General features: G+C 25.1%; 1 protein-coding gene across 5 annotated transcripts; it reads left to right on the top strand.

The window, feature by feature from the left end:
- The first annotated feature begins 234 nt into the window (after window positions 1-234).
- LOC112682130 lies at window positions 235-18,059 on the top strand. Of its 5 annotated transcripts, none has more exons than XM_025552631.1 (10): window positions 235-272; window positions 7,266-7,389; window positions 14,755-14,990; window positions 15,053-15,167; window positions 16,041-16,167; window positions 16,619-16,805; window positions 16,883-17,027; window positions 17,119-17,232; window positions 17,716-17,811; window positions 17,876-18,010. In XM_025552631.1, exons 2-10 carry the CDS (start codon window positions 7,354-7,356, stop codon window positions 18,008-18,010), a joined length of 1,191 nt encoding a protein of 396 aa, XP_025408416.1. In that variant the 5' UTR covers window positions 235-272; window positions 7,266-7,353. The 5 variants fall into 5 exon arrangements, with proteins under 5 accessions (XP_025408416.1, XP_025408417.1, XP_025408415.1 ...); XM_025552632.1 differs by lacking the exon at window positions 235-272 and adding an exon at window positions 6,506-6,586; XM_025552630.1 differs by lacking the exon at window positions 235-272 and adding an exon at window positions 7,008-7,203.
- Window positions 18,060-19,429: the final 1,370 nt, after the last annotated feature.

Below are 19,429 nucleotides of genomic sequence, written 5' to 3'. Positions count from 1 at the left end.
ACTACCTAGAGATCGAAATAATTATGAGTACGGGACAAATATTCATTTATCATTTCTATATTTTATGGACTTTTGAATTCATATTTTCTATACCATCCGTCATATTAACAATGTATTTTCATTTATGACAATATTTTTAAATATTCACAAATAAAATATTTATGTTTTGAATTTTTAATTAATATTTAGTACTTTTAATTTAAGGTTTCTTTTATTTAAATTTGTGACAACCATAAAATCAATAATTATTAAATTCCCAAAATCATTAATAAGTAAGTATATGTTTCGATGGTAAAATATTTCACGAATCTCGAGCAGTGTATTTCATGATGTATTATAAAATTTACATTTTAATCATTTAAAATAATAATTATTAATTTTAGTTTCACCATTTGTATTTTATTTTATGTTTTTATTTTATAATTTTAAATTTCATATGCATGCGTAATTTTAAATTTTAGTCACGCTATATTTTGACTATGTATTAATACATATAAACATATTAACATATGACACGTGTTATTATTCAAACATAATTTATTTGATGGGTACATAAATCGTTGAAAATTTGACAAATTGTAGATATTGTTTTAGGTACCAATGCGAAAATACCAGAAAAAAATTCAAATTTTTTAACTAATCTATAACGTATTTTATGTTAAGTTAAAAACTATATGAATGACTTACTTGACATATTTATTGAATTTTCAATCAAAAGCATGGTATTGACTATTATCTATGTCCCTTCGTAAAATACTGATTTTTTAATCTAATGAAACATTTAATGGTACAAACTTGTGTGATTTTTGATAATTTTCTGGGTACATGTAGTACATTTACCAAATGGCCAAAAATTTATTTATTTGGTAGTCACGTAGCAATAATAGTCGTAGCATTTGCAGTTAATTTATCGTTTGAAATTGGAAATTCGAAACAATTTTTTTCTATTTTATTGCACAATGAATATTTAAAATGAAGTTCCGAAAAATAAACGTTACGGATTTTGATAATAAAATTATAATATTTATATGATAATGATTCATAATTACGAACATCAGAGTCTAGATAGATAGAAATCTTACAATTTCAAAGGAATAAACTATACATTTATATGATGCGGGAACGCGTTGAAAGCACCGAAGCTCGTTATTAATATTTAAAGTTAAGGCCGATAAATGTGAAATTCCAGTCAATCCGCATCTGATAATAAGATATTAAAAATCCATAGTTTATTGTACAGCTAAAGGTTTCGATTAACCATTAATTCCGGATGCGGGGTATTACCAACGTCTTTATACGTTCGGTTGCCTTGTACACCAAAGCTCTTCGATTCACCGCAAATGGATTTAACTTGAGATTAGTGTTAACCACTTTTAGTCGGGACAACTCGATTATCCGTTTTGACGGTTTCGCCTTTAAAGTGCTTTTACGTATCACGTACAGATCATATTCCATATCTAATATTGTCTGTGGCAACAGTTCACTAGGCTTGGACATCTGATCGATTCATGGCATTGTCATGAGTACTATTTGCTTTTCTGGAGACCTCTTCTTCTCGGGGTTCTCTTGGTCAAATAAAAGGTTTACGTGCCATCTTTTCTTTTTTCACGTCTGACGCTTTGGTCAGTCTTTCGGTCAATTCCTTCACTTGTTATAACGTCAACCTTTTTTCATCCTTTATTGGAACGTCAATAACTCGTACTTTTGGTTTAGAGTTTCTCTCGATCCATTCCTCCCAGAATTTCTTGACTTCGTGTGCGGTCATTTTCGAGCAGTGCTGGTTCGGATTTTCGGTGTTCATGCATCTTTCGTGTATGTGTTCTGCTTATGATTACGGTTTGGCTAGTTCCTCCATTTTTTTCACGGAATAACCATTGATACTATATTTTGGTGCAGGTGGCTCCGATGGCGGCTTCCTAATTTTTGGTCTGGCCAAGTATTCTATTCTCGATAGAACTTTACCGCGCAAAGTATGATATTCGATTTTCACTGGCAATTCGTGTATGAGTGCGGGATCTGGATACGGCTTTAATCGAACCGTTTTCGGTTAAGCTAACCAATTCATGTGCTCCTTCCTTGTCATGTTCAAATATTTTTTATAATTCTTTTTCCAATCTACGTTACATTTTGGAACGTTGTTTTCCGGCTTCTGGCTGTCAGCGTTTTTGGTTTTCATTATTTTTGTCTTACGTCCGTTCTTTTTACTTGAGAACGGTTAATTTAACGAACTCGTTAATAAACTGTTGGAAATAGACTTAAAATATAATTTTATTTAAATTTAGGCTTTATGCTGCTATAAAATCAACGATTTTTTTATTAATATATTTAACAATGGTTATATTCTAGCAACTACTTACAATGCAAATGTGTTCAATAGTATATTAAAACATTAAACAAACTTTTTTTTTTCAATCAGCTATTCAATTATTTCAATGTTACACAATAACTGGAGATAAAATATGATTTTATTTTATATAAATTTATAGATGTTTATAAAATATAAGTTGGATAATTTTAAAATGTTATTAAATCACATTTTTGAAAACGAAATACTATTTTAAAATACATAACTAAGTTTAAAGTAATTTGAATTTTACTAAATGTGGATGATTTAAAATTAGAAACTTCGGAAGTATGTTTCATACAAATAAATCTTCTTCAGGCCAACGAGACGAATTAGAAGGAAACCAACATTTGAGCAATAATTATGGAATCATTATAAAAGTGCCATAGGTAGATTATGGTTCTTACAGATGAACACATAGATGTTAACAAAATAAAAAAAAAGTCAGTGGTCATGATGTTTTGATTTGTAAAATGTTTGATAATTTTCAAAAGGAGTTCAAAGATTCAAAATTGCTAGTGTTAGGGCAAAAAAGGAGCAAAAAAAAAAAACTAAAATGAAAGCTAACATTAGAAAACCTTAAAAAAAAAATGGGAAACTAATCAAGAAAAGACACTATTAATTATACAAACATTTTGGCATACAACTTTAAATTTAAAATTTTTTTTTTTAATCGAAAATATTTTTTTCTTCAAAAATTAAAATTAATTTTTATTCGTTACAATAACCATTTGTCACAACCTAAAATTATACACATAGCATTATCAAAAGAATGGAATTTTTTGTTAAGTTTTAAGTTTTATTGACTAAATGTTAGATTAAATTATTATTATTTATTCATTATTAGTATTTTAAAAATAATATCAGATATCAATATATTTTAGATAATAATAAATATTAATAGCCAATGTATTTATATTTCTTAACATATCTATACCAAGAATTAATTTTAAATAATCTCTTCTATTAAAATAAAATGTCCCTAAGAGTAACAATTTTCTCAATATATTCCTTCCTTTATTTTTTCATATTCATTCACGATGTTATTGACTGTGTATATAACCCTGATAATGAATTTTTAATTTTAAATCGATTGTACTTTACAAATAAAATAATACTCCTGGCTAAGCATTTAATTATTTATTTATATATATAAATTATTTATTTATTAATATATGATTATTAATCATTTAATAATTTTTAATTTTAATTTTAATTTTATATTTTATAATTTTATAAAATATATTAAAATTATAAAATTTCAGGTAATCGTTGACAATTTTGTAATATTTAGCCATAAATATAAATCGTAAAATATCTAATAAATTATAATTATCTTTTTAAGTGTTTACTGATTATATGTGTACTAATTAGTTCACTACCATAATCATTATTGTAAGTTATAATTTGTTCACAAAATCACAACATTACTGGCACTTTGTACGTATAAAACTTAGTGTCTGTTTAAATTCACATTATAATGGTTAGTTTTTTTTAAGTTGCTTTCTTTAATATGATATTTTATTGTAGTTCATAAAGCAAATACCTGTTCGTTAGTTTAAATTTTATTTAGAAGGCTTGGTAATCTAAATAATAATATTATGCCATTATCGAGCAAGCAATTTAGCTCTACATATAATACGACAATTATGTATAGTTTTTGATCATTTGTTAAATTGTTATTAATCATCTATAATTGTGTTTAATTGTTAAACACTAAACACTAAAATACTTAATGATTATCACTACCAATTTATTTTATTTTGATAATTTTACTTATTCTTACTGCTTGTAAATAGTAAATATCATATTTAATAAATTGCAAATTAATTATTATGTTATCTGAAAATTCTTTTGGTATGTATAGAATGTTAACTCTTAAAATTCTAGGAATATTTAATTTTAATTGGTTATTTTATACTTAATTTAGTAAAATATAAATATTATTATGGGTAATATTTATGTAATTATAAGTAGGGATAGTAAAAATAATAAAACTTGTAACCCTTTCACAAAGGCGTAACTTGGAAATTTATTAGGTGTGGCAAAAATATAATTACATATCTAACAAAAAGGGTGTCTGAGGCTAAATGCCGTTTTACTACCTACGTATTATTATATAAAATTATTCATTTTCTAACATTATGTTGGATAAGAGAAAATTCAAAATTTAAAAAAAAAATGTTATAGTAATAGCTATAATCAGCTGTTTTGTACTTATTTTAAAACAAGGTATGTTAAATACCAGAAGGGGTACTGCCCTCCTAATTTTTTCTAGGGGGGCAATTGCTCCCTTGTCCCACCCACAGTTTACGTCTATGCCCTTTCAGAATTATATTACCTACTGTATTAGTTTACTGTTACTTTTGTTAGTTACTGCAGTTTAGAAAATTCTATATCTATTCCTTCGTTTTTCAAATAGACTTATATATGTATATATATATATATATATATGATACAATTGTTACAGAACAGAAAAATTATAGATAAATTATAACAGTAGACAAGTACACTTTATTTATTTATTTCAAACTGTCACTTAATTATTAGTATGAAATTACAGTCATCAACCATTTTTTTGTAATCTGTTTCCATGTAATCGCGTCGTATCACCATCCTGTGCCAATTTATTTAAACATAGGGTTGTTAAGGAGTCTCAGTGATAACAATTAAAGCTTGAATTAACTTTTACAAGAGTAAAACCAGAGATAATATGATGAATGCAGATTTTATAGGTAGTTAAAAATAAAAACATTTAAACAATTAATTTTATGAATCAAAATACAAATAAAATATTTTTTTATTTATTATTATAAAATATGCATTTTGTATACAATTATATATAAATATGCAATTCATTGTTATTTTTACTCAAATTTGCAAAATATGCAAAAAAAAATCATCTATAAGATTCTATAAAGTGGGGGATGTCGAAATTTGTGATTTAAATTATTGCAGACGAATTGTAGAATATGTATTTACATAAAAATCTTGCTCCAGTTATAAGTTACAACTAGAGGTCAGATTTCTATTCTTTTTAAGTCCTTAAAATATGATGTTTTATGTCCTTAAAAATAAAAATATTCTTTCAATATTCTGTAGACAAAAAAATTATTAAAATTACTCAGTTTAAATTTATAATTTATTAAATATTATTATTAATGTGATTTACAACATTTTTGAAAAAAAAAATTGGTTTTAATGCCAATTTTATCCGTACGTAGATTATCCCTATTATCTATAATGATTAATTTTTATAACAATCTAGAATATAAAAATAACTCACTTAGCGAATATTGTATTTGTTGATCAATATTATCAAAATTCCGATGTATGTAGTACGTGCATGGAAGTGCAGACAAATAATAGGTAAAATAACTATTAATTATTTTTTTTTGAAAAAAAAATTTATAAAATATTTTGAAACATTCTTTAACGTATTGAATATTCCCTTACCACTAAAAAATCTGCTTTTTTATGCAAAATAAATTTTTTTCTATAAATTCTGTGTTTCATGAATCGTAAAGGTATCTCAATCCCATTTAACTGCATATACTAGAAACAAATTTGTAAAATCATAAAAATCCAACCTGTAGTTATAACCAGGGCCCGTAAGTTAATGCCAAATGCAGGTTTTTTTGTTACATCGGAAAACGTGTTAAATGAGATACAAATCCGTTTCATAACCATGGTAATAAAAATCTAAAATTTAATAGAGCATGTTTTTGCATGTTATGTGTGTATTGGCATATTTGGCATTTAGTTGATTTTTTTGAGTTATAAGCGCATATTATTTTATGTAAATTCAGCAAAATCGTTTTTCATGGAAGTTAAATAAAAATTAGATCAATACATGCTTGAATTAATTCTTATTTACTTTCCTAAACATGTTTATAAAATTTTAGTATTCTATCAGTATTTTTATTTTTATATGACATTGAGTTTTATAAGATAACAGTACCACGGAAATAATGTTATTGCACACCACTATCGCCTTTCTTCTATTGACGTGTGCATTGCAATCCATCAATTTATTTTGGTCGCAATGTGTGTTTATTAATAATAATTTTAATAAAATTTAATCGAAAAAATAAAATATAACTTTTAAAAATATGAATGAATAATTCTTATTATTTTAAAAAATGCTTATATATTTTTTTGTGCATAATTTAAAATTTTTAATGCATATAAATGCATATTTTTAATTTTTAGTGCATATTTGATCATAGTGCTTATTTAAATGTTGGTGCATTATTGCATAGTTATTTTTACGTTTTTTAGTGCATGAACTTACGAGCGCTGCTTATAACTTATAAGTGCGATAGATTTTTATCTAATTAGTGCTAAATTCTGTCTACCACATTATTTTAAAAATTGCTAACCCGATAACACAAATATATATTTTATAAAAAGCAGAAAAAATTATTTCAAACATTTAGTATTATTATTAATAAGAATTATGGCATATGGAAATTAATTTCTGGGTCATATAGTTTAGGGTTAATGTACTTTTATAGTCAATGTCCTTGAGACATCCTCCCTGTAATAGAAAAATGTTGACCTAAATAATTAAAACTCTATTATAGTATGGTTCCTACGTAACTTTCGGACAACACCTATAAAAATATAATATTTATTGAGAGTACACGTATAGCTTTATTACGAATGTAAAAAAATTAGTGAGTGTTTGGCAAGGTCGTCAGTTGTTATGGTTACATGCGCAAGTACACTACAAATCAAAATAATTTCAGTATCTACCATACAAATGTACAATATTGGTTACTTGCTACTTGCACGCCAACTTTTCAATTTTTCATATTATTATTAAAACGAATTCAAATTTAGTCAGGGGATTAAATGTATTTTTACGAATTAAAATTTTATATTTTAATGTTATTAAAATTATTTTCTTAATTGTTAGTATATCAAGGTAGTATCGAAATGGAGGATGGCGGTTGGAGCGGAAGGGAAATCAAAAGCGATATGGTAAATGAATTGCTTAACAAAATATGGGATGTGCCCCAAGCACTCTAAGAAGCATAAGTGTGAGTATATTGTTTTTTATTTCTTTAAAACAGATAAATTTTCACTAATTTTTAGAATATTTATTTTTTATATTATATTTATTATTTATTAATAATAATTTACTTTTGTAATTATTTTGATATATGTGTATGCTTTTATTAAATATAGATATTAAGATATATTCAGTAAAATAATTAGTTTTTAAACTAATTATATTTTTGTATAATTACAAAAAATTACATACCTAATATACAGTAACATAGGTATATTACTATAAATTATTAACACAATAAACAGTGATATGTAATTGCATGTACTATAATATAAAACATTTGTTATAAAATTTATTATTATAAAAAACCATTTTTATCACTATATGTGTCTTGTACTCAAAAAAAAAAAAAAAATTAAAAATATAATACTTATTAAATAACACAAATATTATTTACTTACCACCATAATATTATTGTGTATTTGTGTACGTTTTTGTACAGAATGTCTAGAAAGTTTAACGTACTATAATTATAAACATATGTATAATTGCGAGTAAATTGTACTTATATAGTATTATTAGACCCGTATTTAAAAATTTGGCTTCCCCTGGCATATAATTTAACCCCCCCCCCCCCCAAATAAATAAAAATATAACACTTATTATTTCGCTCATAATCAAGATTCTTTAATATTAAAATATAACTTATACCTAAATGAAAATCGTTTAATACTTTTTTTAATTAACAAATTAAACAAATTATAACATAATAAAACATACAATTTCCTTTTTTTTTAATAAACAAATTATAATATAATAAAAACCCAATTTTTTTTTTAATTTACATATTATAACATAATAAAACATACTATTTTCTTTTTTTTATTATTTTATTTTTTTTTTCATTAGATACATCATTTTTAAAATTAATTTTGCTAAAATATTTTGCCACCACTGAGACTTGACGCCCCCGGGCATGTACCTACCCGTGCCCCCCTCTAATACGGGCCTGAGTATTGAGTATTATAGTATTTTATAGACTTATAGTATATACAGACAGAAGGTAACCTAACCTTACTTTTTAGATTTCCTGTATGTTGTAATTTTATATAGTTAAATAATTTTGTGGTTATTAGTTTTTAAGATAAAATCTGTGAAAATCGAAGTTCGAAATAATTTTATAAAATTTTAAACAATACCCATACTTAATAATATTTAGTAATTACAATTTTTTTTTCTTGGTTTAAGTTGTAGCAACTTCGGTCATTGAGAGTATGAAAAGAAATGTGATAAAAAACACATAAGAGAGCTTTGTATCTACATTTTCTGATAGTCACCTAACCAGGACCGTATAATGTCGACCACAACTTATACACATCCATTAGCTATATCTAATTTGAATATTGGTTATTTATATTCACAATAAAGTATTTTAGATGATTTGTACGTAAATTTCTTAAATTTTAATAAATTAATAATATTTTATAAAAATAGTAATGCTGTTTATATTTTCTTATTTAAATATAATATACACAGTACATTCACCTGTTTTTAATACATAGGTAGTTAGGAAAATTTAATAACTGCAAATTCAGTTTAAAATTAATATTTGCGTAATCGACATTGTGTTAATCTAATAATCTTAGTTATTGAAAAATTTCAAAATGAATACTATTTTAACTAATGTTATCCCATAAGATGTACATGTCTAGAAAGGCGCCAAAGTTAAAATATCCCAAGCTCATACTATCCAAACTTTTTTCATTATCCGTCTAACTACTTCAACCCCGTGGAATGTGAATAATGAATGATTCACTACATAGAAACTTGAAAAAAACTGCCGATCAACTAAATAAAAATTATTAAAAAAATATCATTCCACGCTATAGCAAATTTTAAATGCTTTTTTTACAATTGTCCACTCTCATTTTGAAATCTCTAAAGATATATCTTACTCCCGTCATATGAAAATATGTAATTGAGAATTTTTTACATTTTAAATAACTCGATTAATCAAGTCCTGGAGGGCTCTATAAATGGATAAATTTCTGCGTCTTTGTTATATATTTCTTCATTATTTTTGTTTATAATATTTTATTGTTATTCTTCTTTACTAATTGGATCTATAAATACATACTTGTATAGGTGTATAGTAGAGCTCTGCACGGTCCGGTCTTTTTTGGTCTTTGCGTATTGTAATTTTATGTGGTTCGGTCCGGTTCGGTCCCTTCCTCTAAAAAAAAAAAAATTGGTCCGGTTTGGTCCGTCTTCAATTCAAATTTGGTCTCGTGATTTTTACTTTTTATAATTTTATATATTTATATGATGTAGTAAAATAAAAAATAATTTCATAATATTATATTATTTTAATTTAGATTATAATGTTTTGGGATACAAAAATAGCTCATCACGTTTTTATAATAATTATTATAGTCTTGTTGTTGACATATATTCACCCTACATCTACAAATACAGGGACACGAGATAATAAATTTACTAGCATTGTGTTTTTAGTATTATTTCCGAATGTATACAAATAAGAAAAAAAAACCAAGCAATTATCATTATCGGTTAATAATCTATAGACATTTATATATACCAATTCTATGGAAATGATAACAACGAAATAATATGAGATAACCATGTATATATTTCTAGAAATTCGAATCCCACATCAATTATAAAACTATTTTTGGATTCTACGGTTAGTGCTTTTAAATTGTACTTAATTATTAGGTACGTGTTATAAAAGTAGTAATGAATATTAGTCACCGACGCAACCGGTGGGGGTCCCCGGAGTTTCAATCTTATTTTATCGAGCTGGTCCGGTCCGGTCCCGGTTTTTGTTAAAATTTATCGGTCCATTCCGGTCTGGATTTTTTTTTATTTTATCGGTCCGGTCCGGTCCTGGTCATTGTTAAAATGTATCGGTCCAGTCCGGTCTAAAAAAAAACGGACCGTGCAGAGCTCTATTGTATAGACTATAGATTTTCTAATATAAAATACAAATTTTAAATATTATTTTCTATAACAAATATTTTTACATATATGAATTATAAACATATTAATTTATTAGGATTTTTAGGCATTTAATCGGTAAAATCCATTGTTATATCTACCAGATAATACAAGTTTGTATGTTCGATGTGTATATAATGTTTATAGGGAAAACTCCTTTAAAACTATTGTACTTTTCATTTTCCAATCGTTCCCAACTCGAAAAAAGTTTTAAAATGCGAATTTTATTTTAAGTTATGTTCATTATTTTAAGGTTTCGTTGTATTTTATTTTAAAAACTCATCAATCATGATAATTAAGTGTTTCTATTTTACGACGAATTCGTGAAATTTTATAATTTATAAATATCTATAATATATATATATATATATATTTACAAATATCTAAAACACTGATAATAATCATAAAAATTTATAATATAGATTACTAAAATACCCATCTTTATTAGAATTAAATTATATTATATAGATATCGGATTTATAGCAACCATTAACTGTTGGAAAACTATTCAGTGTAGTAATATAATTTTATATAATATATTAATAAATACGAGTACATTTAAGTGCCTGCATTTTTAGTATAAATACTTTTTCTACCTATATTACTGTTTCAAAATATATTTTTTTATTATCATTGTTTATTATTTCTAATTTTCCTATTTATTTTTTTTCGTGACTATTGATGATATCATTATGCCTTCAGATATGTCAAGGTCATTGAATCATTTTGCTTATTAATTATGTATATGTATATCAGGTTTATTTACCAAATTCCAATAGCCACTCATATTTTTCATTATTATGTGTACATATTTTTTCAACAATAGCTTATACTTTTTTCTTATACATTTTCTTCCAACATATTTTCTTCGTTCCTGTCTGTAATAGATCAAATTTCACACGCGTAAATGTTAAAACCTAAACGAAACTTGAAATTAAGATTTTCTTTAAAAAAGTTTTGATTTAAACAGTTTTCTTTAGATAAAATAACCTTTATTGACTGGATCCATTATTATTTTCTTTTTATACATATGTAATTAAAGTTGTTAATGTTAGTTATAAGAACTGTTGACAATACTAAAAGTACTTTATACTATCAAAACATAATTATCCCTCGGCCTTTAAGAAAGCTATCCATCTTCGAAGTTATTCTTATTATTCTTAATCGATGTAGATAGTGGTTTTACTCATTGTAAATTTAAGCTTTTTACCGATTATCTTAAAATATACTATCTCTAATCCTGAAGATTGCTTCATACTACAAAATTAACTAAATACATTTTTAAAATGGTGTACCCATAATAAACTCAGCCTAAATGTTTCCGATTGTTCTAAAATCTCATTTTTCAAAAAAAAAAAAATAATAAAATCCCATTTGTTTACTTTATTGGAAATAACCATTTACCTGAACAATTGATCATACGAGTATGAGATCTGATATAACCCTCTAGTCTAATCTTCTTTTTTCAATTCATATTAAACTCATAAAAACACTGGGTTTCTTGTTTAAATCAACCAAATCTTTTTATGATGAAAAATACCTTATAGTCCTATATTGCTATTTCGTCCGATCAGTATTAGAATATGAGAATATGGATCCATTTTATGAAATCCAAGTACCATCAACAATATTGAGAGAATAGAAAGGATACAAAGAAGATTCGTACGCTAAACCGGATACAAAAGAAGAATAGCTAATACCCTCACTAACACATTCATTACCAGTCTTCAATTTAATTTAAAAATAGATTCCCTGTCAACTCACCGCCAAATAGTGGATATCTTTTTTTTACACAAATTATTAAATGGACTTATGTCCTGCCCCCCATTACTGGAACGCATTCCATTCAATTTTGAAACCCACCGCACTAATTATGGGCAATTCATTTCTCTAAATAGGCTCTTTACCGAAGGAAATCGAACCGAAAACCGAAACCTAACCGAAGGTTCGTAAATTTAAATTTATATTCAACCATTTAAATACCAAATAATTTATAACATATATTAAATGAATAATTGCAATAATTAAAAACAAATTTTCTTTATATATTAAAAATGTATTCCAGATACACACTTATATTGAATTATAAACATAATTCAATGCTAAATGTTTTTAAATGATTTAACACTTATAAAAATATTTAAGGTAGTAAAGCCATTATTTTTTTTTATGAAAAATGGCTCACTAAAACAATATTAAATTATAGCAATAATATGTTAGTAGGTACTGTTTTATAATTATTGTAACTAATATTTACTATAACTAAATTAGTTATGAATATCTGAATATCGACGAAACAGTAAAGTAATTCAGTAACCACGTTTTTGACCAAAATGTAACTATTTTTGGATACATCAAATTATAGTTAAAATCATTATTAAAATGCAATAATTGATGTGTTTTAATTTAATATATGAATAATTCTTGGTATTCTAGCATTTTGATGAATAAAGTAAGATTCATACACATAATAATAGTTAAATGGACAGAATAACACAACGACATAAAATGATCAACGATAGCCAATGATAGAACTATAAAAAATCTCGTTTAATAAATTTTTAAGAAAGCACAATAATTAGGTTTTCAATATATTCATTACACTTTTTTATTTCACGAATTACAATATATCACCTACCTTTTATTAAATTACTAACTAAATTTAAAGTTTCACACAAAAAATATATTTACAAATACATTTTTAAATAATTCTTGAAATATTAAAATTATATTATATTGTAATTTGTATCATTCTTCTTTACTTTAATAACAAAATAAAGATTCAAACCATTCATAAATAACAATCAGTATTATAATTTTACAGTTTATAAATGTGTATTAAAGTTATCATTGACAGTATTATAATAATTAGTTATTTCATAAAACAAATAGTAAATATTAAATATCCAGTACAGTAAAAATTATTTCACCAACATCATCGTTAATGGCTCATAAATATACAAAAATATATTACACATAAATTAAAGTTTAAAAATGGTATTGAGTTATGATTAACGCAAACGATAAGATGATAATGAATAATGATAAATAAGTCAAATTAATTTACTCAAATCGTACAATAACACTTTTATTGTAATATACACATTGTTAAACATATCATGTAGTTTATAATCAGTTTTATAATTTATAATTGATACATAAATATATAAATAATAAAATAAATAACAAATAAGTTCATTGTCGATTTTGAATAAAAAAAATAAATATTTTTTGAATTTTGTGATACTATTTTATAGGTAAATTGTACATTATTTATATGTTCCCTAGCAACTAGAAGTTTACTTATACACATGAATTTATAACAAAATAGGTCGATGCACTTGTTCAAAAAATGTTTTTTATACACAAACTGCCAAGGTAAAATCTATCAAAAAAATCAAAGTTTTAACACATGTAAAAATAAAAAGATTATTTAAATGATTTAATGATTAGTACCCGAATAAATTTAGGATATAATCATACATTTAATAATATTTTTTTTGAAAATATATTAGTAAAAATTAATTTTACATAATATCACATAATTGTTGTATATTCATGGGAGTAATTTATTATGTAAATAGTTAACATTTAGATGTATAGCTGATAATATTTGTTTGCAATTATAATCTTTAACCTTTGTTATTCTTACATAAAAGATAAATAGAAAGTCTAAACAGTTAGGTGTATTAATTATTAATGTTTGACTTCTGGCTGGTTCATATAAGTATGCTGGTAGGATTATGTTATCATAATTCGCAAACAAGGTTAAAGACTGATACACCTTAAAAATATTATAAATATTGCTATCTGCAATCCTCAATAAAAATTATTAAAAACAATCACAGTGATTATTAGGGAAAATTAAAGGAATTTGGCTCCCGTTTTAGATTTTTAAAGTTTTACCGTCTTGTTGGTAAACATATTTATTTTCGAGTTTTTTGGTATACATCATAATAGTTGAATCTGTTATCATCAAATGTTATACAAGTTATTTTACCTTAAAAAACTGAAAAATGTAATAATTAACAAAAAATACACTTATATAAATATAAGCTATATATGCACAGAACGTTCTATTTTTTGTTAGTATTGCTCTAAAAAATATACTAACATATTGTACCTATATATTGTATATATTAAACGTCTTTAAGATTTTTATCGGAACTATATAAAAACAATAAGTTACGAGTGTATTGATAATAATTTCACTTATAAAAAAAAATTAAATTAACTTTAAATTTAGATTAAAGACGGGCAAATTTTATTTTTTCATTAAACAGTACGGGTAAATATTAATTTTAAATTTTGTATTTTTTTTTTTTTTTTTTATGAAAAGTATTGTAGAATACAATATTCTGTTTTATTTGTCTAGGGTAACGAAGAAATGGGTTCTAGAGAAGCCAGCATTGAAGCATATCAAAAAGTAGAGCGTGACATCATCAGAGAAGAACAAGCTGCACCGGCTCCATCTTTGGGCCACGAAATGGCAAAACTGGATCGATTTATAGCTGATATGGAAAATCTTATGAATCAACTCAGTCAAGAACGGATCGCAGATGTTGAACTAACATCTAATGATCAATTTTCCAAGAAATATTTCAACCCTAGGTATGGGTTTATTCGAGAGAGTTTAAGTAATCCAATTAAAAAATGTTTTCCAAACTATTTAGGATTGTAGATGCAAGTGATAATGCAATTCGAACTGTCATGATAGAGTTACGAGTAAATTTGAATCAAATACTTGCGATTGAACACGAGGAATTTATAGCAAATCTTAATAGAAAAGTACAGTACAAAATAATATAATATAATATTCGTATTTTAAACATAATAAACATGGTTAAAATATGTACAACTGATAACGTTTATATAATTTTATAAAACCTATATAAGGTATATGAAAAGTGCATAATAAGTATTAATTTCATATTTATAAGATATTCGGCGATCTTCTAGCTATGTACTTTATATTGCCAAAATACTATGCTATGAGAATACGAGATGATGTATTCCTATAGAATATATATTGTACATTTATAAATTTATAATTTTTGTATTTTCAGTTTTCATATTTACTTACAAAAAAAAAATTAAAGTACTGTAGAACATCTTAAAAGTTTGTTGTTATAATATATCTTTAATATTTATTAATATAATTTCTATATTATAGAAATTATACATCGTAATAGCCATTATATGTACAAATATATTTATTGATAACTAATATAGATACAATATTTGAAAAAAATAATTTGCATTAGACTTACGCGTTTAAGCGTTAAAAAAGTCTGACATTTATTCATTTTTTTAATTATACCTATATGATTACGAGTTAATTTAAATAGAATATCTTAAAAAAAAAATTTTATAATAAATCTAAAATTATTAACTAAAAAAAAAAAATATTAATATTGCTAAATTGACCGTTATTATAGTTTATATTTACCTATTCATAACAAATACAATAATATAGTATTTTTATTAATTATAGTCAAAAATTAATTGATATTTTTTATTGAACATTTCTGAATTTATATAAATCATTAATTAATTAATAGGTAAAAGTTATTTGTGTTATTGCAATATACTCGTACGTATAAGTCTACCATGTAATATTTTAAGCAATTATTAAAAATATTTTATAACTTTAAATTCCAGTCTTTAAAACTTCACCATTTAAATTGGTTAAGTCAAATGAGAGCTAGAAGTGAGGAAGAAATATCAAAATTTAGTGAAAGAGTACAACATTTACAAAAACTTTATGAAAGTCAAGAACTAATAATAAGTAAGATTAAAAAAAATATTTTTTATTTAAATATTGATTAAATATGTATGAAAGGTATAGATAAAGATTAATATAGATTGTCTACGTGACTATGTACACATATAGCAATAATAAAAATCCAAGTACTTAGTAGCCTTTTTTTTTATTTCTTATCTGTCAAAATATGATTAAATAACTGATCGATTAATTAAATCTAATCGTTAAACACGGAACTGATATTTTCAACTTAATATTTTCTTAAAATATTACCCAAGAAATTAAATTTACAGATCACATAATTTACACTAGCAGAATCTACATTCTATAAAATTATCATGGTTTTAAAACCTAAAAAAAATTACTTAAAAAAAAAAAAAAATGGTAAATATGTTGTTACTAAATTTAGTTTTAGTATAATATATTTTTTCGTAAAATATGATAATATTTTCTATCATTCAATTTATTTATCCAGGAAACTTGGTAGGGAGTAAATCATCAAATACTGGGCAATTGGAACGGGAATTGGACAGAGTCCGAAGTTACCGAGATACGTTAGTTAGTGGTGAATTATCATGGAAAGATGCTACATTATTCGCCCAAGACTCAGCTGACTACAGTCGTATGGCATATAACAGTTGGCAATCGTTGGAAACTGAAGAGTAATGACAGAACCATTTTTTTATTGTTTCTATGTCTTTTAAACTAGTCAAATAATAGTGTACTAATTATATTGCAGAGACGAATCAATAAGATTTCGCCAAGCATTAAAAACTAGGGACTCGATCCACCAAGCTGCTTTATGCGTTCGAATGGCACAGACCATGTTGCCTGGTGTTCAATTCCCATATTGTACTTCAAGAGAAGTATTTGCTATTCTTCAAGTACATTTTTTATCCAATGAATTAACGTTTTTAGTTTATGAATATAAACTTAACAAGTTAACAACTTAACAGTTACATTTTTCATATACAGGTAATCGAATACTTATTTACTGATTTACAAGTCTCTGAACGATTTGGGCATGCTCTTGAAGTTTATAAAAGTTTTAACAAAAGAGCAACAGCATTAACTCAATGGCTGAAACAGGTTCGAGATATTTTATTCATAAACGCTGAAGAGTATTAATATACCTAAGTAAATTTCCAAAATATATCTTTTATATTTCATATTTTCCCTTATTGATTAATTATTGTAGAATAACCTATTTATCGTGAATATAATATAATATAATGCTGGGAGGGCCGAAGGGATAGAATTTCGCCAGGCCAAAATAATTATACATAATTATATATAATAAGTAATTAGTAATTTTTGATACATGTATACATAAGAACTAACATGACAATATTTCTTAATAAAATCAATATTTTTAACAATTTTTTTTAATTATATTATCAGTAAATACATTTGGTTCAACATTTCTAACTGTATGTAATGTAATACAACAATCATAGGTTAGGTTAGGTATAAGTTATAAATATTACAACTACTTTTTATGACTGATAATATTTAAATAAATAAAATGTATGTACAAATACTTGACTACAATAATTATTTTTCAATACGTAGACTACAGATGAAACTATACATAAAGACGTCGAAGAAGTCGATGAACGTATCAATGATTTAGCCAACAAATTGAGTCAAGAAAGAACCATGAATAGGGTGAGATAGTTATATTAATAAAACTGTATTAATAGCTCTTTTTAAATAATAAAGTTTTTGTTAGACAGAGTTTAGTGAGACCTATCCAAAACGGTACAATATACTAGAATCTGGGGAACGGATTACCACTGATTGGCTAGAAAATACCAAAGGACCTAAAAAAGAGTATCTTAAGCTTAATTCAAGATATCATATATGACTGGTGTATCATTTTTTCAAAACATTATATATTATATTTTTTCCTTGTATTTTGTGATTTTTTTCAATTTTTTTTTTTCAATTTAATACAATACAATTATTTATGTGAAATTTATCTTAAAAAATAATGGTTTGATATTCGCTTGATTCAGTGGCGTAGGTATATAGGAAAGGGGAGCAAATAAACTAGACTACTTAACTAATATTATCTTTATATGAACATTTAAAGTAAACTGTTTTTTTTTATATATATATATATATGAATACTTATTGTAAAACGATAAAAGAAAATATTTAATAGTTGTACAAAGTAAAAAGGAAATCCAGTACATTACTTAAAAAAATATATTTCATAGTTCGTGAATTATTATTCCACTTTAATACTGATTGTGATTGGAATTATGACTTATGATTTGGAAATTTACTGTAAAATATATAAACATTATTAATTATTTTAAGGAATTATCATAGGTGGATATTGGAAGGATTTGGGGGGCTTAAGCCCTCCTGAACTAAATCAAAGCACCAGGCGTCAAAATAAATTTTGAATTTTAATATTTGATATTTATCACTTTTATTTTATTTTGTTGGTATGCCAGAATTGTCAGGAATATTAACGAATTATTGTTATCGGAGAAAACCATATTTTGTGGGTACTAAAGGAAATAAAGGAAAAGATTTATACAGTTAAAATGTTTAAAAAAATGAGTAGTTATTCAATATCTTCTATTTTTATGTTCCTATTACCTGTATATATTTGGTACCTCAACTAGAATAAAGTAGGAGTAGCCACTAGTTAATTAGTTGGGCATGACCGTTTTCAATCAAAAACGTACCCTTCCCTTTTCGACCAAAACAAACATTTTAAATAATAAAATAATGATGTACGTACATTTCTCGAATTTTAGTTCGATAAAAAATTGTAATAGTTCGGTTCGGTTCAGGTTTATTTGGATAATTATAAGTTCCGTTCGATTCGGGTTCGTAATACATTGACAATGTTCGGTTCGATTTCGGTTCGACATCGAAAAATCAGGCTCGATCCATCACTACTTGGGACATATAATGAGTTGAAAAATATATTATCACTGTCTTAGTGGGAGCATCTTAAGAACTCAATTATGTTGAGTGCGTGGTGTACGTAACAATCTATTTGTTAGCCATTGGTCAATACTAAGATCGAAATATTTGGTAAATGCTTCAAATTATCAACTATACTCATAACATAGGCATAGCCAGGAGGGACGCAAAGTATTAAACCGCATACCCCAAACGCCTATGGAAATAACAAATTATATTATACTTTTTTGGAGATTGCTATTTTTTTTTCTTATAAGCCCATTTTTGTACATATTTGCTCTATAGCATTCTTACATATCCTGTATACGAAGTTTAGCAACGCGTATGACTCAATATAATG

Source organism: Sipha flava, unplaced genomic scaffold, assembly GCF_003268045.1.
Source record: "Sipha flava isolate LNK unplaced genomic scaffold, YSA_version1 1_pilon_pilon, whole genome shotgun sequence".
In the NCBI taxonomy this organism is placed as follows: Eukaryota; Metazoa; Arthropoda; class Insecta; order Hemiptera; family Aphididae; genus Sipha; species Sipha flava.
Note: the sequence above shows the minus strand (reverse complement) of the source record. Positions and strands in the feature narration are given on the sequence as shown.